The sequence below is a fragment of the Mustela erminea genome, chromosome 11, assembly GCF_009829155.1.
Source record: "Mustela erminea isolate mMusErm1 chromosome 11, mMusErm1.Pri, whole genome shotgun sequence".
Lineage (NCBI taxonomy): Eukaryota > Metazoa > Chordata > Mammalia > Carnivora > Mustelidae > Mustela > Mustela erminea.
Window position 1 is genome coordinate 65,834,866 of NC_045624.1, and position 26,657 is coordinate 65,861,522.

Below are 26,657 nucleotides of genomic sequence, written 5' to 3' on the forward strand. Positions count from 1 at the left end.
CCAAAATCTATACAATAATTTTTATGCTTCCTTTTATTTTATCTATAAACACAACTTCAACTATGAAATTCAGCTCAATACTCTATATATGTCAGTTAACAGAGAAGCATGCCACGAATCCTTTGTATTTCTCTCCTACTTAGTTGTGAAAAGGGAAAAGAATAAAATTTTTAAACAAAGTTCCTGAATTGGCCCAAATATACTTACTTTTAGAAACTTACATTTAAAGCATAACTGTCTCCAATGTGACCCTGTTCTCCCCAACAGCTCCCAGGTTACCTTTGAAAACAGAGTATTCCACACTACGAGGGAATCTGAGAGTAGAACACACTGATGCAGGTTCAGCTGAATGGTTAGTTAGTCCCCTATAATCTTGCATAGGCTTTGTGTTCAGGAAGATGCTCTGAGATGATGAGTGTAAGATGATGAATTAAAGGGGAAAGAAAGCTTTGAAGACAAATGAAGACACTGGAAAACAAAAGGCTGAAAAACTGAAAATTTTATAACATGTTCCACTGAAATGATACATAGCTTTCTCCTCAGAATAGAAGAAGTATTAAGATACATTCTCAATTTTGGCTTTTCTTAGGAAGACAATAATGATCTGTGCCAAAAGATTTCTCATCTTGAAATGAAAGTGTATGAAGGAAAAGACTCCTTAAGAAATATATACCAACCATACCTTGATGAAATTTATTCCAGTGTGGGGTAGAGGTTCTCCAGTTCTAAAGGTAAAAAACTGGTCATTTCATTCTACTTTAAAAGGCATACAGATTTTACTGAAAAGATAGCCAATTTCAGCTTAGAAGATACAGGTTCAAAGTCTGTTCTTGGTTATTCCAGAAACTCTGCTTGCATAGTGTTCATAATTTCAACAAGCCCTATAAAACTCTTCCAAAATGAACTTTTCAACCTACTGAACAGAATTCATGCCCACACGCTGATGTTCACTTCAGCAGCATTTGTCTCTGTGAAGCACATCAAAATCACTCAAACATCAAATTGCTGATTTGATAGAATGATTTATTTTCCCATTACAGGAAAGTCATGAGTGACTTGCTCTGAGGTACGTTTTTGAGCTATGAAGGACATCTATTAGAAAGCTCCACACTTGAAGGTTTCTCTTTAGATGATAACATTTTATGGCTGGACAGTCTCTGCAGGTACCAGATTTCCTGTCGTATCCAACTGCATACATTTACAAGTGCATGCAGAAACGGGACACTCTGCATGGTCCCTAAAAAAAATAGGTCAAGTAACAGTTAAAAATCTAAATTAACCAGATACATACATACATTTACCTATATACCTATCTCTATGCAGAATGCAATGTTCAAAATGGTATTTGAAAAAAATACAGGAATTAAAACCCAAAGACAAAAAGCATGAAAAGAATTAAATAAAAAATGACTGACAAACTGAATTGGGGAGAAAGTTACTGAAAAGTAAATAGCTTTACCTTTTAAATACATAACAAGATACCTGATCTACAGCTAGGAAAGTGACAGGGATGTGCCTGAAGTTTTAATTAAAATGAACATGACAAACTGGGCATAAAAGTTATAGCACGAGGAGTAAAGGACCACCAGCACTACTTAAAACAGAACTAAATATGGCTTGAGTCTCTATTGCATGAAGTGCTTACTTACTATACAAGAAGTTTATTTAGATGATAACTGATACAGTTGTTTGGTAAGTATTTGCCATCATTTAATTTTTAATTTCAATTACATACTATGATAGGATATTAGGCTAGTTGTAAAAAAACAAAACTATAAACATATCCTCTCTCCAAATAATGCTATTCAAACATTTAGCCCATACATAATATTTAAACTATTTCTTCTATATAAGTATTAATTTTATACTTTAAGAATACATTGGATATTTAATGACAGAAATGGTGACACCACCTTTGTGAACTCAAGTGACAGCAAAATAGAAATTTATTCTTTGGCTATATACAAATGAACTGTTTAAAAGACCATCTGCTCTACCTCCTCCAACTCCAAGCCTATTAAAGAAGAAATGTACTGATTACCTGAACCAACTAAGCATATGACCAGCATGTCCACCATGCCTGCAATTGTGACACCATGTGAACCAGTTGTTAAATTGAGCTAATTTTTTATCCTTGCTCAAGTCTACTTTTTCATCTGATTTGGATCCTCCTATGGGTTAAAGAAAATTATCTTCATTAACTGTCAAAATATTTTATTCAAAGCTTCTTAAAAGGTATTTCTAAAACTACATCAAAATACAAATCACACATCATACTGAAATAGCAATGTTAATGCCATGATCTAGTTTAGTTTGAAAAACTACTGGATAACAGGAGTTTCCTTACATTTTTAAGTCAATAAAAAATGGAAAAATCTCAGCTATCAAATCTAATAAGAAGCAATCTGAATTAACAACCTTGGAAAAACAATCAGTTTAAAATCTTCCCACAAAGAAAATACCACATCCAGTTTATAGCTGAGTTCTACCAAACCAAACCCTGAAGGAACAGGTAATTTTCATCTATACAAATTTCTTCAAAAAAACATTGGGGAAAACGCCCCAATGCACTTACTAAGGCTGGCATAACTTGAATAACAAAAGCAGACAAAGATAACATGAGAAAAGTCAGATTATAGGCCAATCTCTCTCCTTGAACAGACATAAAAATCCAAAGGAAAACATGAGCAAACAGTATTATTTAGTAATTTTACTTCTAGGTACATACCACTTGAGAAAATTTTATACATGCTAAAAGGATTCATACGCAGAAATGTTCACAACAATATTGTTCATAACATTAAAAATCTGGAAACAACCGAAGTGTCCACAACCATAGCAGAGAGGAAAAAACTGTGTTACAGCCCTGAATGGAATACCAAATACTGGGGTGCCTGGATGGCTCAGTCGTTAAGCATTTGCCTTTGGCTCAGGTCATGATCCCAGGGTCCTGGGATCAAGTCCTACATTGGACTCCCTACTCAGTGGGAATCCTGCTTCTCCCTCTCCCACTCCCCCAGCTTGTGTTCCCTCTCTCCATGTCTCTGTCAAATAAATAAATAAATAAATAAAATCTTTTAAAAGGGGGGGGATACCAAATACTAATGAATAACAGCTACATTCATCAGCATCATTAAAAGTAAAAGAACCCAAAATCAACGTTGAGCAAAAAAAGGTAAGCCAAAGGATATATTCCGTAAGATTCATTCATATGAAACTTAAAACACAGACAAAACTAAATATGTGACAGAACTATACACATAATCAAGGAACCAAATAACACACAATTTAGGGCAGTAATAATCTCTGGGAAAGAGGAAAGAGGTAGTAGTAGACAGGGAATAATGAGCAAAGGCACTGGTACAACCAATGTTATCTTAACCAGGACAGCAGCTTCATTGATGTTTGATTTATCATAGTACCTGGTATATATATTCCTGTCTGTATTACAGTTCACCAAGAAGTTAAAGAAAAATGTATTATTACACATTCATGTTTTTATGTGTGTATATTCACATATATATTTACATAACTTTTAGTGCTCAAAAAACGCTCATTCTATTAATTGTGGCTATCTTAATATGTTTTCTTTTGTTCTAAAACAGACCAATTTAAATATTTTAAAATCATATGTAATTAGGGACAGGAATAGAAAAATGAGTAAGTAAAATATTAAGTTTAATTAAGCACATGTATGCCTATTAACACATGATGCTGTGTTCAAAATTTTACCTAGACCACTCCTGGTCATAATTTAAAGATTACAAGGATAGCCTTAGTTTTTTTTTTTTTAAATACCCATCTGTTTTTGCTAATGATAGTAAAGGATTTATGGGTGATGGAAGATGTAATACATATAGGTGGTTAAGATGTAAATACACTGAAATTCTTATTAAAAGCTTCATAAAAATGATTCACAATGAAAGGGAAGAGGAAGAAAACAAACAGAAAGAAAATACAGACCTTTTAAAGAGGAACTATTTTATATTGTATAGAACTCATGAAGTGATTTTCACTTTGTTTTTGTAACTTCTAACTTTACGAAAAACAGACTGGATCCAGGAGAGTTTACTCCTTATGTTTCTCTGATGAAGCTGAAAGTATTAAGATCTACCTCACTGCCACATGAAAAAGGCTTTTTAAAGATCAAAGAGCTTTAGCAAATGATGTATCTGATAAGGAGCTAATAACCAAAATATTATATAAAGAACTTATATAACTCAACAAAAGAAAACACACAATCCTATTAAAAAATGGACAGATAATCTGAGTAGATGTTTTTCTAAAGATATACAAATGGCTCAGACACACGAAAAGATATACATCACTAATCATCACGGAAATACAAGTCAAAACCATAATGAGATATCACCTGACCCCTGTCAGAATGGGTAGAATCAAAAAGACAAGAAACAACACGTGTTGGCAAGGATATGGAGAAAAAGGAACTCTTATGAAGTGTGGGGAAAGCAAAGAGAGCAGCCACTGTGGAAAACAATACGAAGGTTCCTCAAGAAATTAAAAACAGAATTACTATATGATTCAGTAATTCCAATATTGGGTATTTACTCAGAGAAAATGAAAACACTAACTCAAAAAGGTATATGCACCCCTATGTTTATTGCAACATTATTTACAATAGCCACGACATGGAAGCAACCTAAGTCTTCATCAATAGACAAATGGATAAGGAAAATGTGGTATACATATACAAGTAATATTACAAAGCCATAAAAAGGATGAGATTGTGTCATTTGAGACAACATGGATGGACCTAGAGGGTATCATGCTAAATGAAATTAGTCAGACTGAAAAGGACAAATACCATACAATTCCATTCATAAATGGAATTTTTAAAAAACAGACAAAAAGCAGATCAGACCCATAAATACAGAGAACAAACTGATTGATGGTTGCCGGAGGGAAGATGTTGTGGGTTAAGTAAAATGGGTGAAGGGGAGAGGGAAATACAGGCCTCCAATTACGGAATGAGTAAGTAACAAAAGGCAGAGCATAAGGAATACCGTCAATGATACTGTAATAGTGATGTAATAGGACAAATGGTAGCTACACTTGTGGTGAACAAGGCATAGTGTATCAACTTGTCAAATTACTAAGATGTACACCTGAAACTTAAGTAACATTGTGTGTCAACTACACTCAAAAAAGTTTAAATAGTTTTAACTTTCATTTTTTAAATTTTAGATAGTTTTAACTTTTAAAAGATTCATACTAAATTACAAAGGTAAGTGCTATAGAACAGTTGAAGGAAACTAGGGTTTCATGTAGTCAGTACCTACTACTATACTACTACTACTATTATTGGTACTACTACTACTACAAGTAAGAAGGAAACCGGTACATTATCTAACTCTAAAAAAGGCATCACTCCTTTACATTAAGGGCAGGGGTTTTTGTCTGTTTTGTTCACTGTAACATTCCTAGCACTTAGAACAACAGGTGCTAGATACTTGTTGAATAAATAATGTATAAAATGCTAAATATGTTGGGTGGCTCAGTTGGTTAAGCAACTGCCTTTGGCTCAGGTCATGATCCTGCAGTCCTGGGATCGAGTTCCACATCCAGCAACCTGCTCAGGAGGGAGATTGCTTTTCCCACTGACCTCTCTCCTCTCATGCGCTCTCTCATTCTCTCTCTCTCAAATAAATAAATAAAATCTTTAAAAAAACAAAAACGAACAAACAAAAAAAGATTTAAAATGCTAAATATTTATAACAAGCATTATAGTTATAATTATTTATAAATAATTAAAAACATTAATAGTTACAAACATTATTTTCAACAGAATATGCAACCCTCAGTTAAATAAGCTTATGGAAATCCTGGCCATTTGGATCATGAACCATGATGGATGGATGACATCTCTAATTGCAGACAAAGAATCAGGGGGGTTTGATCACCTGCTTTAAACTGCTTCAAGCTAGCATTTTATTTCTATTAGGTCCTGTCTTATTTTGGAACTCAGAACCTCCTGATTTTATATATTAAAAAAGAATACGTTTATTACAGCTAACCATTGAAAAACGAGTTTGAACTGTGTGGATCTGCTTGCGTGTGGATTTTCTGCAGTATGGTACTGTAAATATATTTTCTTTTCCTTATGATTTTCTTAACATTTTATTTTTCCTAGCTTACTTTACCACAAGAATATAGTATTTAAATACACAAAATATACAATACATGTTAATCCACTGTTTATGGTATTAGTAAGGCTTTCAGTAAATAGCAAACTACTAGTAGTTAAATTTTTGGAGGAGTCAAGAGTTATACCTAGATTTTTGACTATTCAGAGGTTGGTGCCACTAATCCTCATGTTATTCAACATTATTATATTTCACAATTAAGTCAGCTCAGCAATCCTTTGAAGATTATACACAGGTTTCCCTAATTTTCCTAATAAATCTATTTCCTGATAGCCTACTTTCCTAGGCCGTTGTCATACAGATGCACCTGGTAGTTCCCATACACTCTCTGTACTTACATTCACCAGTATCTACCCTAGTTCATGCCTTTTATTCCTTGTCCACACCTAGAAAGGCTTCTCTAAAATCTTCACTCCCAAACTTTTTTAAAGGAACTGCTTAAACAGCATCTTCTTTCTGAAGTTTTCCAGATATCCCTCAAAAAGAAGTAATGTTTCCCTCTTTCAAATTTCCTGCTACTTTCTTTATACAATAATCCTTATTCACCTCAGGGAGCTAAACATGTTTCAGAATACAGAATGTTTGGGATTTTAGAGAAATAAAGAGCAAATATGACAATTCCAGGAAAGTCTGAGGCAGCATTCTGTAATCAAAGGCCTTAATAGCCTCATGTCAATTCTGAACAGGTTTTTTGTTTGTTTTTGATCATAGGATTTTCAGATCTTTTTAGAGATTTTGGAATGGCAGGTTAAGGGATTCCAGACCACTAAACATATCATTTCTTATTTTATCCATGCTCATTTTATACTATAAGCTTCATAAGGATCTTTGATTCATCTCAGCACTTCAATCTTATCTTAACAAACATTCATATACACAAAAAATTATTACTGAAGCAAATTTCAATAAAATTTCTGAAGCAAATATGAAAAAATGTTAACACTTTATAAACCTGAGTATTGAATATTCATTCATTAACAGCCTCTATAACAGAGAGGTTGAAATGTTTTGCTTTTTCTTCAAATTTTAGAAAACTGATTTTCTCTTTTTTTTTTAACCGATTTCAAAAATAAAAAAGATTGAAAAGTTAATATCTAGCAAAAAAAGAATAGCACTCAGGCCACTATAGCTTCCTGGGGTTTATGGTCTGAAAGATGTCTTGAATCCAACTATTTTTATGTATCCCAGTACATATATAACTTATTTATGCAATATTTTGTCTTGTTCTTTTCCTGTAGCAGATTTTTATTCCAAGTTATTTTCTATTTACTAGTATCAGGACCATAAAAGTGATCAACATGCAATATATAAAATGCAAATGAAAATTCTTGATTAAAATTTAAATGAGAACTAATAAACTTGAAAACATTACAAATTGCCTTTGTTAAAAAAGGGTATCAAACTTGAAAAATAATTATTCAGGTATAATTATATAATTATATATAATACACAGTATAGTATTATATTATAGTGTATAATATATATTATATAACAAATATTCAGGTGTAATTATTCAGGTATCCAATGATACCAGCAAACCTCCTTCACAGATGTTAATATAATAAAACTAACTATTGATATGAACCAACTGCAGAACAGAATTATAAAATTACATAATTAAAAAGAATCTCCCTCTAACACCTTATATAAATGAGTGCTAAAGTAACTCTCAGTGTTACAGACTGAATGTCACAGAGCTAGAACTAATACAATAGGCATTCTCACACCATAACCAGTTCTTGATTATACCAGTATGCTAAATTCTCAAATATTTTCAATTAAAATTTCTGCCACATTTCAAGTTAAATAAATAACTCAAATATTTCTAGCCACTGGATAACATTATATTCAACTATCTACTGTTCTCAGAATTTTCTTCTATATGTACCATAAGCAGTAAACAATAATCCTAATATTTCTAACCATTAAAAAAATACGTATATTCACTACATAACTGACAAATATAGCAAAAAGCAGCATCAAAACTTGGAAGTAAAGGGATGTGATTTCTAGACTAACACTTTCTGTACATATTCACAGGTAGATTTTGAAGATTAAAAAAGAGAATATGAAAGTGCTTTGAGAACCAAAAGCTCTTTATGCGTACAAGGTATTTGTTAATAAATGAGGGTGCATTGACTTTTAAACAAAAAACCTGAGGGATCTCCTCTTAGAAAAAGTGGTAAGAAAATAGTGTAATATAGGATTACTTTATATTTAAGATCTTTTAACAAACTTTAAATGGACTATCATTGTGAGGTTACTTGTGATATCATGAATATAGACTTTACTTTTAATGTATAGATTTTTACAAATTCCAGGAAATACAAAATCTCTGAGCCGGCAGAGTGGCTTATTCTTAGAAATAATATAAACCCAACCTTGTAAGTCTTCTATTGACAACATTATGTCGGAACAGTTATGTCGGAACAATTTCAGCTCAGAAAATATATTACAGAATTATGTCATACCGGGACAGCTAGAAACAGGTGTTCCCATATTAATGAGGCAAAGTGCACATCGAGGAAGGGGTTTTCGACAGCCAGGGCAACTTGTGACTTTAGATTTTGTTGGTGACCCACTGACACCATACTGACTAAAACCTCTGCCCTGATGAGGCACAGTTGAACAGCTGTAGGAGATCGACTTGCCACAAAAATTGCAACTCACAAACACCTATACAACAAATAAAAGGAGGAGTAAGAATAATGCAAACTTTATAAATAAAATTCAAAGTCTGATCCTAACAAACTATTCTTAAATAATTTTTAAGGTTTACTTTATATTATAAAATAATTTGTTATCTGCTAAATTTGACTAGCTTTCATCTAGGATTTCCACTTAGCAGTGACATTGAGTACTTCTTCTCTGTTACCTCTGTTTAGTTATATCCTTTCTAACACCACTGACATCTGTAGAAAAACTTGGAAACATTAGATAACAACATTTTAGAAATAACAAAGACTTTAGAATTCACACTGGAATATTACAAAATAACCCAGTGTAAGCTCTGATCCAAAGTTCAATGATTACATCTCCTCGACAAAATTTTCTTATAAAGAAAGCCTTCATTTCCTAAGACAAAAAGGAGTTAAGGACCCTATAATGTCAAATAGCTAGAATTTTAGAATAATAGTAATAGAAAATGTTCATTTTGCTTTTATATTAAATTCCTGGGCTCTTAAACACATACAGATTAATAACAAATATTATCATGTAACGCTATTTTACAAAAACTCAGGTTGTTTTAAAATAATTACTAATTCCTCAACTTTCTAAAACAAGAAAACAGCACCATCCAGTGCTCACAATGAGGATATACTCGGTATATAACGTCCAAATTTAGATACAGTGATCTCATGTCGTGTTTCATGTGATAACTGAGCTCATGTTTTTTAAATAGTAAAACAATTTCCACAGTTAATTACACATATAGTTAGAGAAAAAAAAATCCTGCCTTATCACACCTAAATAATGCAGAAAAATTTAATACATAAGTGGAATTTATGAGATAATATAATAGTTTGGATTTGGAAAGGGCTTGGAATAAACTAGAAAAGAACTCTAAGATTGATTTAGGTTTGCCGAAGACCCTCTAGGCCTGCTATTGTTTGCTCTAGCTCAGACTCAAGCGTAAGCCACTGAGATGATTGTTAGGAAGTGGCAGGATTAAAAAAACAAGATGGTCAAGGATGGAATGACATCTGGGATAAATAAAGACATTAACAGCTACTCATAATCAAAAGGATGAGCTAATAATAATTTATTAAATTGAGCTCTAAATTTACCCAATATAACATGCTGCAAACACTTCTCTTTGAGCTACATTAAACATATGTTAAAATTTGATTCTCTCCAAAATAATGTACGTACTTACCTGTGCTAAAGGCTTAGAACTGGGATCCAACTTACTCCTATGAATATCAAACTCAGCTCGTTTGTGCCAAAACCTCCAGGCATCTAATAAATTTCTATAATTCTCAATCCAGTACTGAACTCTTTCATCTTTAAGAACATCTAAAGGAGAACCCTAAAAAAGAAAATATGAGTTAACACAGTTGTTTAAAATTTTTCTGGCTAAGCCACAGGATTCCAGGTAACATATAAGTATGAGTCACACAGAAGAAAAAGGCTTCCTTTTTGCCAAAAGCTGATGAGGACAGAGATAAAATAATGAGGGTAAAAAGATAAAATGAGGGTAAAGATAAAGTAATTGATGGATGCTTCTGTAATTTCTTTAAGCTGGCCTCTACTAATGACATAAATATGTACTATATATATTATCATTAATCCTGGCCAGGAAAGTATAATTCTCTACCCCTTATTTAAATTAAGGACCCAAGAGTAAACAATTCACTTTCCTACTTGAATACAACAAAAAGTAATGTGAATACTTTGTCCCCAAAATTAAAAACCCTGCATTCATAAAATCTGGTTACTATTTAATAAAAATGCATACCAAAATTACTTCATCGCATTTAAAATAATACTGAACCTCATTCTTTGTGTCTAGCATGTACTGTGAATGGGGATGCTCTTTTTGTATACATATTTATCTGAAAGTTAAACCTGTTTATTCTCTCTTTTGCCCTCAATTAAAACATATATTTATTACCTTAAAAATTAAACAAAAGCAAAAAATAACCCCAAAACCAAACCCAAAATGTTCTTTCATTTTTCTATCCCTAGGACACAATGAAAAGCAACAATTTCTTTACCTTAAGCTTACTTTAGATTTCTTCTCAATAAGAACTTCAATTTCTTGCCAGTAAGGCTCTTCCTAGAGGTGTATTTTCCCTGGCAGCTGTGACATTTCACATTTCACCTGCACTTGCTTTGGGTTTTCACAGATTGCTTTTAGCCCTGTCCAAGGTATCTTCCTTAAGTTCACATGATAAAGAAAGTAGAGAAAGTCTCAACTCCCAATGATTCCATGGGCATCAATCTGAAGCCCAGTTTTGGGGAACCAGACAGAAAAGTAAAATGTTAGAGAGAACTTAATGTATATCACTTATGAAAAAAGGGAAGAAACCTGTAATAGCTAACAGACTATCTTTAGACATTCTATCAAAACAGAAGCTTATCTTTCCCCTATTAATTAGGTATTCATTTCTGTTATCAGAGGTAAATCCAGCTAAAAGAACATGTGGAAAACTCATAGCTGATAATTTCACCTCTTAAAAAAAATAAACATCTCTTCTAGTTCTGATAATGACCAACTAGCCAGAACTAAGTATTGAAGTAGAATATAGCCCCCAGTTTAAAAATTCACAGAAAAAAAGGAGAAATTTTCATATCCCACCCTTTCTCTTTCCGGCAGTAAGGATAAACTCAGAAAGAATTTGGTCAATTCACATTTGATAAATCTTCCTAGATCTACCCCTAAATAAACCTAAAATTAAGCTGCAACAAAATCTACAGAGGAAAACAGTTCAGAGATCAAGACTGGAAAGGCTTGGGAAATAACTTGGGCTGCCCATAGATCCACAGTAACAAAACTTTAAGACCAAAGTGAGCAGCAACTAACTGAACTTCCAAAAACATTAACCAACATTCTTCAGAAAAGGGTAAAAGAACCCAGATCTCTATAATGTACTATACATGACATCCAATATTCAAATGAAAAACTATGAGACACAAACAGGTAAATATAGTTGAAAGTCAAGGAAAAAAGGCAGTCAACAGAAGCTAAGCCTAAAATAGCCCATGTTAGAGTTAGCAGGTAAAATCCTGAATGCAGCTATTGACATATGCTCTGTTAATGTGCAGATAGGGATCTGAGTGAAAAATGTAAACTATAAAAAAAACTGAGATTCTAAAACTAAATTGTACAAGAGCTGAAATTAAGAATGTGCTGAGAGGCACGTGGGTGGCTCAGTGGGTTAAAGCCTCTGCCTTTGGCTCAGGTCATGATCTCAGAGTCCTGGGACTAAGCCCCACATTGGGCTCTCTGCTCAGCAGGGAGCCTGCTTCCTTCTCACTCTCTGCCTGCCTCTCTGCCTACCTGTAATCTCTGTCTGTCAAATAAATAAATAAATTCTTAAAAAAAAAAAAAAAAAGAATGTGCTGAAAAACTTAACGTCATATGACATAAGAGTCAATGAACAAATCAACAGCATTTGACCAATTCGAAGAACAGAGGAAAAAAAGGATGGAAAGAAAATGAACAAAACCTCAGATACCTATGAACACTATTAAATGGTTTAATATATATGTAATATGAGCCCAAAAAAGAGAAGCGAATGAGATTGAAACAGAAAATATATATATAAAGGAGAGATAATACACCCAAATTTTGCAAAACTAATGAAAACCACTGACTTGCATATCCAAGAAGCTCCGTGAACCACAAACAAGGCAGAAAGAAGTACAACTAGGCATTGAGGGTAAACTGCTGAAAATCAAAAGCAGAAAAGGGAAAATGAAACATTACATAGGAAGACAATAATTATAATAGCTGACTTCTCTCCATAAACAATATAAGGCCACTTGCACTCTGTAGCCACATATCCACAGTTTGATTTAATAGATGCAACCTCATTTCAGTAAGAAAAAAATTATATACTTTATTATAGAATGGGCAGTGGCCTGGTAAGCTGCTAGGTTTATACTGTGGTTCGTGGGTCAGGATCTATATTTATTCATAAGAAGGTAGGGTTGGAGGGGGCATTTTACTATGTTTACCCAGTACAGAGCATGCTATCAAGTGTTTGAAAGGAAGGGGATAGGAAAGAGGATACCACGAAAGGAAAGATTAGCTGGAGGGCTATAGGAAATCTCAGGGAAATGTTCTAAATTTTCGCCATATTTCTATCAAAAATAAAGAAGGGAACCTTTGCCAGAAATCTCTTTTTAACTGTTGGACAGTAAGAACTAAGAGTAAATTGATGAACTGGTTACCCCAATTCATAAAAAGGGAAAATGAGAGTGAAGAAAATTGCGGTATAACTTGCTTTCCGCACTTCAAGTGAGACTTAGTTCAGATCAGGGAAAGGTAATCTCTTTTGAAGAAGATAAAGTTTTGTGAACTGGGTAAATTAGAGAGAGGTTCCTCTGCTCTGTTTGAGCTTTATATAAGTTTAAAATAACAATTCCCAAAATGAAAGGAAAAACTGGATAACCCAGTGCAGGAGGCTGATGGACAGTAAGAGAATGTAGAAGACTGCTACAGCTCAACTGATAAGGTTGAAGTTAAATGCCTTCTAATCCAAAGCAATCTACACATTTAATGCACTCCCTATCAAAATACCATTAGCATTTTTCACAGAGCTAGAACAGACAATCCTAAAATTTGTATGGAACCACAAAAGACGCTTAATAGAAAAAACATGGGGCGCCTGGGTGTCTCAGTGTGTTAAAGCCTCTGCCTTCGGCTCAGGTCATGATCCCAGGGTCCTGGGATCGAGCCCCACATCGGGCTCTTTGCTCAGCAGGGAGCCTGCTTCCTCCTCTCTCTCTGCCTGCCTCTCTGCCTACTTGTGATCTCTGTCTGCCAAATAAATACATAAAATCAAAAAAAAAAAAAAAGACGCTTAATAGAAAAAACAATTCTGAAAAAGAAAAACAAAACTGGAAGCATTACAATTCTAGATTTCAAACTACATTACAAAGCGGTAATCATCAAGACAGTATGGTACTGGCACAAAAACAGACACATAGATCAATGGAACAGAAAACAAAATCCAAAATTGAACCCACAATTATATGGTCAACTAATCTTCAACAAAGCGGGAAAGAATATCCAATGGGAAAAAGACAATTTCTTTAACAAATCGTGTCTGGATAGCAATATAGAGAAGAATGAAACTGGACCACTTTCTTATACGATACACAAAAAACAATTCAAAATGAATAAAAGACCTAAATGTAAGACCATCAAAATCCTAGAGGAAAACACAGGCAGAAAACTCTGACCTCAGCCACAGCAACTTCTTACTAGACATGTCTCCTGAGGCAACGGAAACAAAACCAAAGATACACTGGGACTTCATCAAGATAAAAAAAGTTTCTGCACAGCAAATGAAACAATCAACAAAACTAAAAGGCAGCCTACAGAATGGGAGAAGATATTTGCAAATGCTTTATCAGATAAAGGGTTGGTATCCAAAAATCTACAAAGAACTTAACAAACTCGATCCCCAAAAAACCAAATAATCCAGTTAAGAAATAGGCAGAAAACATGAATAGACACTTTTCAAAAAAAAAAAAAAAAAAAATCCAGATGGCTAAAAGACACACGAAAAGATGCTCAACATCACACAGCATCACGAAAATACAAATCAAAACCACAATGAAATACCATCTCATACCTGTCAGGATGGCTAAAATTAACAACACAAGAAATCAGAGGTGTTGGTGAGGGTGAGGAGAAAGGGGAATCCTCTTGCACTGCTGGTGGGAATGCAAACTGATACAGCCACTCTGGAGAACAGTATGGAGGTTCCCCCGAAAGTTAAAAATAGAACTACCTTCTGATCCAGCAATTGCACTACTAGGTATTTACCCAAAGAATACAAAAATACAGATTCAAAGGGACACATGCACCCCAATGTCTATAGCAGCAATTCCACAACCGCTCAACAATGAAAGAGAGCCCAAATGTCCATCGACTGATGAATGAAGATGTGGTCTTTACAATGGAACATTACTCAACCAGCAAAAGAATGAATCTGTGTCACTTGCCATGACATGGATGGAGCTAGAATGTACTATGTCAAGTGAAATAAGTCAGCCAGAGAAAGACAAATGCCATTATGATCTCACTTATATGGGGAATTTATGAAAGAAAACAGATGAACATGTGGGAATGGAGAAAAGAAAAAAAGGAGAGAGGGAAACAAGCTGTAAGAGACTCTTAAAGGTAGAGAAATGAGGGTTGATGGAGGGACGTGGAGGGTTGATGGAGGGGGATGTGCATTAAGGAGGACACTTGTTCTGATGAACACTGGGTGTCATACATAAGTGATGAATCACTGAATTCTGCTCTAGAAACCAATACTGCACTGTATGTTAATTACCTAAAATTTAATTTAAAAAATTAAATTAAATGCTTCCTAGAGATCCTAAGGAAGCAAAAGGCATACCCACGCAATGAAGGAAGAAGGTGGTTAACCACTGTTTTTCTTTAAGTTGCTGCCACACTGCACTAACCTGCAACATGCAGTAACTTGCTGTTTGGACATCTCCAGTTCTATCGACATAACTCTCCATTAAGTCCACTCCATCTTTAGTAAGGCCTGTAAGCAGTATTCCTTCCAAATTTCCAGCCTCTTTCATTTCGTTGGTCAACTTTTCAATATATCTATTCAACTGGAAAATTCAAAGTGATTTTTCTGAAGCAAACTATTTCACTACATACTCTGTACTTCCAAAACTTATACTTTAGGAATAGTTTCATTTTTATAGAAAACATTTATAGAAAAAAGATCTCTTAAAAAATCTGTATCTATCATAAATTACAATGCAGTATCTGTGATTATTTAAAATATTTTTTAAAAAGGCATTTATTATTTTTTATTATTCTATAAAATAAGTGTAGAGGGTTGACTATTTAAATTTAAAGAGAACTGTCCCTCAGTATTCACAAAGTTCTTGCTATTAAAAGAATCACAGAATTTGAGATGAATGGGAACTTGAAGATTATCAAAAACAATCACCTCTTGGTAAGGTCTCTGACTTCATCGGACCCCAACCTCTAGCCAAGAGTCCTCAGTGTTCCCCCAGCACTTCCTCATTATTACAGCACTTAGTACCTTGTATTACTGGTTGTTTCTGGGCATTCCTTTCTCACATACACACAGAATACGCATTCAATACTTTTCCTTCATTTCTTAATGAAGGAATTCTTTTATAGCATTGCAAAGGGGTGAGTTCAATGCTTTTATATGTACACCACAAGCAGAAATAAACTAAAATATTAAGTCAGGATTCTTAAACAAATAATTCTGGTTATGATACACAAGTCTACAGTACCTTGATCTAACAAATTATTACTTTACTTTTTTAGAAGAATTTATATATAAATGCTACATATACATATTTGTACATAAAGAATAGTTGCTTAATCAAGTAAGAGGAACTATTAATTACTTTGAATACAAAATTAAATTAGTTTTTACCTGACTATCACTAAGGAATTTACAGGCAAATGCCACTCTGTCACGTACGGCAACTTTATTTTCATACTGAAAAGAAGAGCAAGAAATTACTTGTAGATACTATGAGTTTTAAATTCTTGCAGACTACTTTACATACTTAATACACAATTTTATTTTCAAAAGAATTAGTAACATTATTGTGTATATAATGGCAGAGCCACTGGCTGCCCAAGATGCCTTTCTTAATGTAACCCTCTAAAAAACTCAGTGCTCAGGTTATTCTTGCAAAGTAAAAATCTACATCTTAAATACGGACCAATTCAGTTTAAAAACACTCCAGTTCAGTCTTATGTAACTGCAACAAAAAATATAAGCAGTGATTTACGTATTTATTTATGTATCAACAGATTTAGATGCCTTCCATCACAGAAAATAATTTTGAGGAAACTGAGAATATCTTTTCTGGGATGCTAAGTTAATCAGCAAATCCAAGAAATCTGTGAATTATCAGTGAATATACCAGTGTGAACATACCAATACAGAATTTGGAAAAACTGTCAACGCATGTCTGTAAATAGAAAGTTTAAGTCTTAAAATAGACCCTTATAGACACAACTTTTGTGGCCATAGTAAAATACAGTTAAATAGGTGGTTTGCAACAAAATTATCAGAGGTAATTGTGATTAAATTTTTGTAGACCTTTCAATATTGTAAAATAGTATTTTCAATTTCTATAAATGTAGAAAGGTAATTAATTTTGTGGTAAGTAATCAACAATCTTAAGGTGGAAAAAAGATTGTATTTCCATTGAAGTCATTCTATGAAACAGAGTCTCCCTACTCTAAATGTAAGAGCACTTCAGTTGGTACCTACCCTAGCATGTTTTCTCAATTATAAAATATGGTTCTGCCCTTAAGAGGAAACATGTTTGGTACAAATTAGATTTAACTCTTTAGGTTCAGGCAGAGGTGTTACTATTTTGATGGGGAAAGGGTTATAAGTATTAGCTCAGAAAATATTAGCTGTATAGAAAATACTAGAAATAATAGCTGTAAAAATACAGCTCAGAAAACTAAAACCCAAAAAAGTTAACTAGCCAACTGAAGTAACTAAACTGGAGCAAGGACTCAGACCTTCAATCTTCTGATTTCCCAAATGGGTACTTTTCATTAGATTACTACAACTTAACAATTTTTAACAAAGGATATGTTAATTATAATTATTTACATAATGTATAATTAGGTACACTCTCAAGGCAGTTTAAAAATATGAACTTCCTACTCAAGGTAATATATACCTTACCTAATAACCCAAATTTAGGTATAAGAAAATGAGGGTATTTATAGTAGGTCATTTAATTTAAAATACAGAAATTTAAAATTTAAAGAATACTTCTCTATCAATTTAAAATTTGAACAATCCACTTCTTTTTCTAGTCTTCACCATACTTTACTACTTCCTGAAAATAATATTTTATTCCTTCAAAATGCAACACTTAAAGTCTTCCATTTAACAAAAGAGTAATAACAGTAAAAACAAAAATACAACATAGTCTTGGATATTAGAAAGTTTCTAACTTGGTTAGAAAGTTCAACAGTTCATTTACTAAAAGACAAAATAAACAAACTAAGGAATTGTTAAAATGGACACTAGTAACATTTACTAAAATCTTCATTTAAGATACCTCAATAAAAAACATTTTTTATAAATTCTTAGGGACTGACACTTAAATTCATTACTCAAGCAATGTGTTTTTTATATTAAGTGCTATAATGGCAAACACAAATAAATTTCATGTTAGAAAGCTCTTCTCAGGTAGAAAGAGGTCCAACAATGCAAAGAAAGTTGTAGTACTAACATGAAGCTTAAAACCCAATAACTGAAACTTACATCTCATTTTATTCTTCCTTACCCCACTTTGTGATAAAGAACCTATCTGGTGATGTGCTTATAGGTGGTTAAAGCAGGAGAGGTAAAGCAATGAAAGACCAAAAAAAAAAAAAAAGAAAAAAAAGAAACAGTTCACTGTAAGTAGCATGATCATACATCTTCCAAACTGGTAAATGTCTGAGAATATAAATACTAACTTGGACAAAATATATAGTCATTCTGATCATAACTGATCATGTATTTGTTTACTTAACTAAAACCCAAATATTTACTTTTAATAAACTGCAGTTCAATATAAAACTTACGCTTACATAGTTGTAAAATTCTAGAGCTGCTCTTAAGCTAAAGGATAAATACTATGCTGTTTATATCTATAAATTACATTGTTCAAACTATTTTAAAAATCAAGTTTATTATCAGCTAGCTGTAAAATGACATTCAAGAAGAGCTGCTCAAAAATATTTAAGATACTTTCTTTTAATGCAAAATACATAAAAATATAACAATATTTTATGCAACAGACACTTGAAAATTTTAACAAGGTTAGGTAAAAACGCCTAACTTAAAAGGAGTCTTCTCAAACAGAAATTAGCTTACCAATACTCCATCATAAGATCCTGTCTCACTTGTCAGAAATGCAAACATGACACACAGATATGGGTTATTTAACTGTAGTCGTAGAGTGCTGCACATTTCTCTCCAAAGGGAGTTTTTCTCATCCGTATATCCCGATAAAGCCATTGCCACAACATTGAGATTCAGATCACCTGCACATTAAAAACACTCGGCTGGTCAAAGTGAGCAAAAGCTCAATACTTCCTCTTCCAGTTCTAAACCATAAACAAGTATCAGAGGGTGACATTTACCTACAGAAAAATAAGCGCACTAGAATTAAGGGTTTTGATCCAGATTGGAAAACTTGGCAAGGACCACAAGCAAAAATTTCCATTCTTATAAAACTTTTGTCCATATTGCTAACCCTGTGCAAGACAAGCACATCTTTAAATTTTCAAGTTCTCATTCCAGGCAGTTCCTATACAGTGTTATTGTTTAGGGCCTAAATGAAGTGAAGTGAAGCCATACCACCAGAATCACTGTCAGCCTTATTAAGTTCACTTATGTTGACATATTTCAAAGCAATGGCAGTAAATAATACAGTATTTCAGTGCTATAACTTTCAAAATTATTTTGTTTTCCTATTCCTAAGTATATAATGCTCAGACTTAAGTATATGTTCTGAAAACCAGTATTTCAGCATTCTTTTAATAGTTTAACACGTCTAATTTTTCTGGGACAAAATTAACTATCAGCATTCCCAGAGCATTGTATATGGACACATTTGCAACAAAGTATTTGTTATCAATAGTTTTTTTTTTTTTTAATCAATAGTTTTTTAAACATCGGTTCTTAGCAGTCTATATAGTCACTGATAAACTGCTAACCTGACAGTTGGCCCTATGGACTGGCTAGCCTCCTAACATAAGGTCACTTCAAGAAAAAACTAATTTTACTTTTAACTTTTACTCTTAAGTGTTTTGTACATTTATTATAACAGTTTTCTTATTCTGTTCCTGGATCCTAATCATTTTCTTTCTTTCCCAAATAAAAACAGCATTTCCCACTTCCTTATTAAATAGCCTTATTCTTCATTTCTATAAACACTTTCCCCAAGTTGCTTTGTGCTTGTTTCCTCTGCTTATTCTATTAAATTGGACTAAAGTCTGTTAAGATTAACAACCACCACCACCACCACAAAACAGTATCTCCCTAATTCCTGCTCAAAACAATGTGTCCAAGTGGAGGAAGGCTGGATTCAGGGAAATCTTCTCTTTAATCCTTAAAGTTATTGAAATCACTGGAAAGAGAGTTTTCCCCTACTGATAGTATAGGTGTTCAAATCTAAAACTGATTTCCAGGTATACATGACAGGGAAGTATCATGTCCCCAGGTTGTAGCAAAATTATAATTAGAAATGGCTTAAATATCAAACTCTTTTTTCATCGCCACATTACCTTCTATTGTAATCTCAAATGGGGAAGACTTACATTAGAGCAAAAGTGAAAGAAAAAAAGGCCAATCTGGGCAAAACATTAGCTTTTTCAACTTTTTTACTGCAAGTAAATATATTACAGTTAATTTCGTGTTTTTCTGTATGGTACAACAGAAGTGTAACGGTTTCAAAATGGACCAGCAAGTAAGAATTAAGTATTCTGAATACCAGAAATAATTTGCTAGGTGCATTAAAAATCAATAGCTACATACATCTTAGTTATTTTTAAGTGAAATATTCCTGATAAGTAAAAAAAAAAACCCTGAATTTCTGGATTGAATTCATTTGCCTGAGTATTCTCTTGCAGAAAATATAAGAGTAAAAACTTTATTACATTTCATTGTTTCTTTCTTTTAAAAAAAATATCAAATGGAAACTATGCTTAAATCACCAGACTCAAGTAGAAGCATTTTTGCAGCTCAAAATATGATTTTTATAAAACTCTGTATTAATCTAACTAAAAGTGTCAGTTTCCTAAAAGCCAACCAATAACCATCCAAATGACAAAGTAAAAATACTCTCAAATATTTTCCATAAGAATGCTTGCAAACAAACAAAAGAATGCTTGCAAATTGAAGTAGTCCTATCTTCAAGAAAATACATTTTTTAAAAAATGTGAATGTCTTTTAAAGAAAAAGCATTAAGACAGATGCATTTGAGCATTCACTGTAATATTATCAGAATGGTACTGAAGACACATTTTGTCTTTAGACACATTATGATCTTCACAGACATAAACCAAGGCACAAACAAAAGGGATTGGGCTAATACTTTAATAGATACATTTATGTGTTCTCTTTCAAAAGAATTTATACAAATATACTGTCTAAATACTTGAAAGTTATCAGTGTCTTCTCTTCAAAGGACTCTACGAACTACGATTATCCTTGACTATAACCTAATACCTTTTTCTGAAGATGCCCCTTCATTCAGGATTTGGATTGCTCGTCGAATATCCAAGTTGAACAACGCCACAGCAGCAGCTCTCTCCCACTCCCCTTCTTGTACAAGGGAATTCAAAAATGGCCCTACATCTACATCCGTTCCTTTCTTTATCCATCCACAAAGCTGTAAAGCTAAGATTCTCTCTTCATTTAAATTTTGAATATCACTTTGCTTATCCAAACTGCTCCAATTATGTCTGCTGCTTTCCACCATTCCTAAAAAGAGAAGTATTTTTATATTAGTTGTTTATTATTTTTTGAAATATATTTAGAAAATAAGTCCATTTTACACAGATTATCTCAATGTCATATTTCGGATATTTGACTTCTTAACTACAAATTCATGACAGCATAAATGTAAAATATGCCACAAACAAAACATACTTTACATGTTCTTAAGTTAAATAGTTCCTTGTGTATCAAAAAGAGCTACAGGAAGAAAGATTAATGTTTGCTAACAGTAAGTTTGACTCCCTGCTTCAGAGCACTTCTCTGACTACCAAATCTAAGAGTGCCATTTTTTACTATCTGATGTGAAACCGTTTCCTCCATTTCCTCTGGATCTAATGTAAGCTCCCATATTTCATTAATTTTCAGACTTATCTCTTCTCCTGCTAGAACATATGCTCCAAACGGGCAAGCATCTTGTTTCTATTTGAGAGATTATCCCCAGTGCTTAAGACCCAATACACTCTCTCTCCATCTTCTGTTTTTTCTTTGTATGCATATACATGAAAAAATGAAATAAATATAAAAGTACTTCAAAAGTTTAAATACTAGGGACGCCTGGGTGGCTCAGTTGGCTAAACAGCTGCCTTCAGCTCAGGTCATGATCCCAGGGTCCTGGGATCGAGTCCCACATCAGGCTCCTTGCTGGACAGGGAGCCTACTTCTCCCTCTGCCTCTGCCTGTCTCTCTGTCTGCCTGTGCTTGCTCGCTCTCTCTCCCTCTGTCTCTGACAAATAAATAAATAAAATCTTAAAAAAAAAAAAGTTTAAATACTAAAGCTAATACACAATGGCAATGATTTAAGGTTTCTTCCTCTTCACTAAGTCAGAAGACATTATATTCTCATTCTCTTTTTGTAAGGAATCTAATTCATCCAGCATTAGATTGCAATCAAGGTAGATGATCCTAATGGTACTAAATTAAGGTAAAACAAATATGAAACTTGACTCAATTATAACTCAAATTCTTAAATGTTCTACAAAGTTTTACCATAAAAACTGTCATTGTAGAATTATGTGTTGTTATTTTAACAAAAAGGATTTTCAGAATAAACTAAATTATGAATTAGGCAGCAACAAGGTCCAACATCACAAACATCTTTTATTCGGAGTAACTTATAGTAATTCTATGTTTATCTACTTATATGTAATACAGTAATTATACCTTTATAAATAACTAGATCAATAATAAATGGGTTTTAAGAAATAATTCAACTTGTCTAGGATTGTATAATGGGCTCCATGATTCTAGCCCTCTAGTAACCACACCCTTCATAATCCTCTTCCTTTGAGTACAGGTGAAATCTGTGACTTGCTTCTAAATAATACAAGATTGTACAAGCGAAAGCATTTTGGAGATATAACTAAGGTTGTTATTCCATTGACTCTTACTTAATCAAAGGGAAATTATACTGTGTGGGCCTGCTATAACCAGGTGACACCTTTAAAGGAGTCTGGAGGAATGAGAGAGAGTCTCCAGCTGGACTGGAAGTAAAAGCTTTGTTTTGAGACGGCTATGTGGCAAGGAAGCATGCAGCCTCTATGAGGGCAGCCCCTGGTAACAGGCAGCAAGGACACTTCTGTCCTGTGGGACAGAAAGAACCAATTCTGTTAACAACCATATGAGCTGGGAAGAGTACCCACATCTTCATTTTAGCAATGTGAGACCCCGAGCAAAAGATCCATGAAGGTATGCCAAGACTCCAGACCATGGAAATGATGATAATAAATGCATTAATATAAAACTAATATACTGCCCAAAGTTGACTTTAACTACACTCATTGGATCAAGGTATTAAATAAATGAACACAAGCAAAATTGAGAAAATATTAAAAACTGAATCGGGCACCTAGGTAGCTTAGTCAGTTAAGCACCCCACTCTTGATTTCAGCTCAGGCCACAATCTCACGGTTGTGAGATCCAGACTGGCTTCGGGCTCCATGCTCAGCATGGAGTCTACTTAAGCTTCTCTCTCTCCCTCTGCGCCTCCCCACATGCATGCTCTCTCTCTCCCTCTCTAAATAAAATCTTTTAAAAAACCCAATTGAATCAGATCAAATATACAAATCAAATATACACATATGTAAATAATGCAAAATATTATTTCTTAAAGTCCATTTATCCTAAATACATGGGTAGAGTAAAATTAGTACATAGCCAAAGTCTAAACTCACCAAACCTAATTCACACTTTCATTTATTTATTAATTTTTTTATTTAAAGATTTTTATTTATTTATTTGACAGAGAGAGAGAGAAATCACAAGTAGGCAGAAAGGCAGACAGAGAAAGAGGGGGAAGCAGGCTCCCTGCTGAGCAGAGAGCCTGATGCAGGGCTCAATCCCAGGACCCTGACTGAGATCATGACCTGAGCCGAAGGCAGAGGCTTTAACCCACTGAGCCACCTGGTGCCCCTAATTCACACTTTTAAATAAAGTGTTTCATTATATGATGTTAGGCTACAGCAAAGACCTACGATATTATTCATGTTAGGACATATTTTAAGCTATATATCACTGCTTTATGAAAAGTTTCAAGATGAGTTATTTGTAAAATTCTGGAAATTTAATAAACAGTTAAATAATTACACTTGAAAGTACTTATTTTTAACCCTACTGTTGGAAACTCTTGCCATTTAGGTCAAGGGCTCAGGAGGAGACTTCTGAAGTTTTCTTTCCTTAAGATAACCACTTGCCCTTTGAAAAGAGGAAGCAAGCTGCTCTGTTTGCAACCATGAGGAAAGTTAGTCACGAAAAATCACTTTTAGCTTTCGAAAGTGAAATTTTAAGAACTATTAGAAAATTCTGAATAATGATTAAGTTAAAACATGTATATTAAAAAATAAATACAACATTACTTTTCTGAATAACAAATTTAAATTTAGATAGAATGTACGTATTACATTTCAAGTAAAACAGGCTGTCAATGTATCATAAGGTATTTATTTTTGTATCTCCCCTATAAATTTTGGATTCAATGTTGAGGATACTAAAAGGTAAAAATAACAATTTTAAACAGCTGAACAAAAAGCAGCATTTTCAAACAATTCCTCTTAATTTAATAAGATTCCAGTTTCTTAAGAGTTTTTATTTTACAGAAAGTGTGTCATGGAATAAAGATCAATACATATGACTCCAAAGAGTTCATTACTAAGAGATGGAAAAATACCCTCTAAGTGAAATGCCTGGATATTGTGTCATGTATTTTGGTTGTCTAGAGGCCTTCTTACAGCTTGATGACTGTATGACAGGTTAATTAGGGTTATCAAATAAGCAATATGACATTGTGCATTTCTAATGTATAGTCATTATTTTTAACATGTGGGAATTTTAAAATACACGATTTTAACTACCTCTGAAAAAAATTAAAATCTATTTAAGCATGTTATGCAATACTAAAGTGACAAAACTGTATCCCTTAAATATGAGATTGTACTACATATAAATAATAGAATTGACATTTTACTGACAGGTGTGAGAGAAACAAGTTCATGTGGAAATTAAAAAACATTTTTCTAAAAAATTGATTTCAAATACTACACCAAGCAATCAGACACTATGCTATCTGTAGATATTAATTTGTTGCATTTTTACATCTATATAACAAAGCAGTACAATTATATAGTGTATATAAGAACATTTTGTTGTTACAAACATTAAGTCCTACCTATTCGGTCTATTAAAGTAGTTCTGAATAGACAAGTTCTCTAGATCAGAATTTATCCCTGAAGTATAAAAATATTTTCATCCTATCGGATGGAAGGCTGACCAACATTTATTATGCAATTTTTTGCCACCCTAAAAGGAAAGAACTATAATACTAACAACATTATGAACACTTTCCACAAGACTGTACAAGACATTCCCTTAGAGCATGCCTTCTCATCCTGGTGACTTTAATACTTGGTCCACCCAATAAACTAGTCTCTCTGTTCCTTTGCTTCCTTATCTCCAGTGGTTCACACCTCCAAGATTTCACCCACTCCTTTCATAACCTCATAGCCTTCCAGAAATCTCACTTCTAAATTTTTCAAACTCACAATCTCTTGGTCCCTCATATTTTGATCTATCAGTCTTCTGTCATTTCCCTCCCAAAGACAGCAAATGAATCATTCTCTTCCCAGTGTCCTAATTTTCTCAGCCCACTGTCCTTTATTTTATCTTCTGGTAAAACAACACTGCCCCACAATCCTCCCATATTTCTCAAGCTAACTCTGGCTCCTCTTCTCAGTGTCTCCTCCTCCCTATAGCCTTTCTGGTCCTTCTCAATAAGCAAACCCACTACATTGAAAAAAGAGCCATCAGGGGGAAGCTCCTCAGCCTCCAGTCATCGAACCTTATACAACCGGCATACCTTTCCCCTTCCCCGCTGGGTGGTATGGAGAAACTGTACATTCTCCTATTTAATGCTAGTCTTTTCACCTGTGCTCTGGATCCCATTCTCTCATATTCCTAGGAATTTTGCTCCTCACTATTCCCTTTTTTCTGCATCTCAACCTCTTTGTATGGGCTTCCTCACATCAGCATTTAAGCTAGCTTAAACCAATCCTATGTTAATAACAAAAACAAAGAAACACAAAAACCCTCTTATTATTCCAGATCCACTTGCTGCTTTTACTATATATTCTTTGTCCTCCTTCATTTAGTCAAATTTCTTGGAAGAATTATTTAAAATGGATGACTTTCCTTCTTCAACCTACTCTAAACTTCTTGCCTACTGCACATCTCCACCTAACTATCTCAAGATCAACTTTCTCCAAAACAAACTTTTTTCCTTCTCAAAAGCTCTCTTCCTACGTTAACCTACGTAATTAACTGGTACTGGTATTAACGCACTTTCTTAAGCTATATATATGTGTGTGTGCTGTTTTTCACTCTTCCTTCCCCTCCATCTCCTGTATTCAATCATTACATTTTGTCACACTCTAATTACCCACATTTTTTCTAGCTCCTCTGCCACTAACCTTGATAGGAACACCTTCATGTCTTGCCTAATTACTGCGGCTTTTATTTTAAAAATATTTTATTTATTCATTTGAGAAAGAGAAAGATGTTCAAGCGCACAAGCGGGGGGAGGGGCAAAGAGAGAAGGAGAAGCAGACTCACCATTGAGCAGGGAGCCTGCCTAGGGGCTCGATCCCAGGATCCGGAGATCACTACCTGAGCCGAAGGCAGGCACTTGACTGAGCAACCCAGGTGCCCTTAATTACTGTGGCTTTTATCTGAGGTCCCTGTTTGAGCCTCTCCAATTCATTCCATACATAGCAACAGCTCTAAAACACAAATC

The 26,657-nt window shown here is 33.8% G+C and overlaps 1 protein-coding gene across 8 annotated transcripts in view; it reads right to left on the reverse strand.

Moving 5' to 3' along the window:
* Window positions 1-481: 481 nt before the first annotated feature.
* The window catches only part of MIOS (meiosis regulator for oocyte development), a 37,110-nt gene continuing 10,934 nt past the window's right edge, over window positions 482-26,657 (reverse strand). For all 8 annotated transcript variants that reach the window (XM_032304969.1, XM_032304968.1, XM_032304962.1 and 5 more), the window contains 8 exons: window positions 21,107-21,361; window positions 18,749-18,918; window positions 16,283-16,348; window positions 15,315-15,473; window positions 10,042-10,194; window positions 8,636-8,840; window positions 2,042-2,171; window positions 482-1,237 (listed from right to left, as the gene is read on the reverse strand). In XM_032304969.1, the coding sequence (XP_032160860.1) occupies window positions 1,141-1,237; window positions 2,042-2,171; window positions 8,636-8,840; window positions 10,042-10,194; window positions 15,315-15,473; window positions 16,283-16,348; window positions 18,749-18,918; window positions 21,107-21,361 (1,235 nt within the window). In that variant the 3' untranslated portion in view covers window positions 482-1,140. The remainder of the gene's footprint in view (window positions 1,238-2,041; window positions 2,172-8,635; window positions 8,841-10,041; window positions 10,195-15,314; window positions 15,474-16,282; window positions 16,349-18,748; window positions 18,919-21,106; window positions 21,362-26,657) is intronic.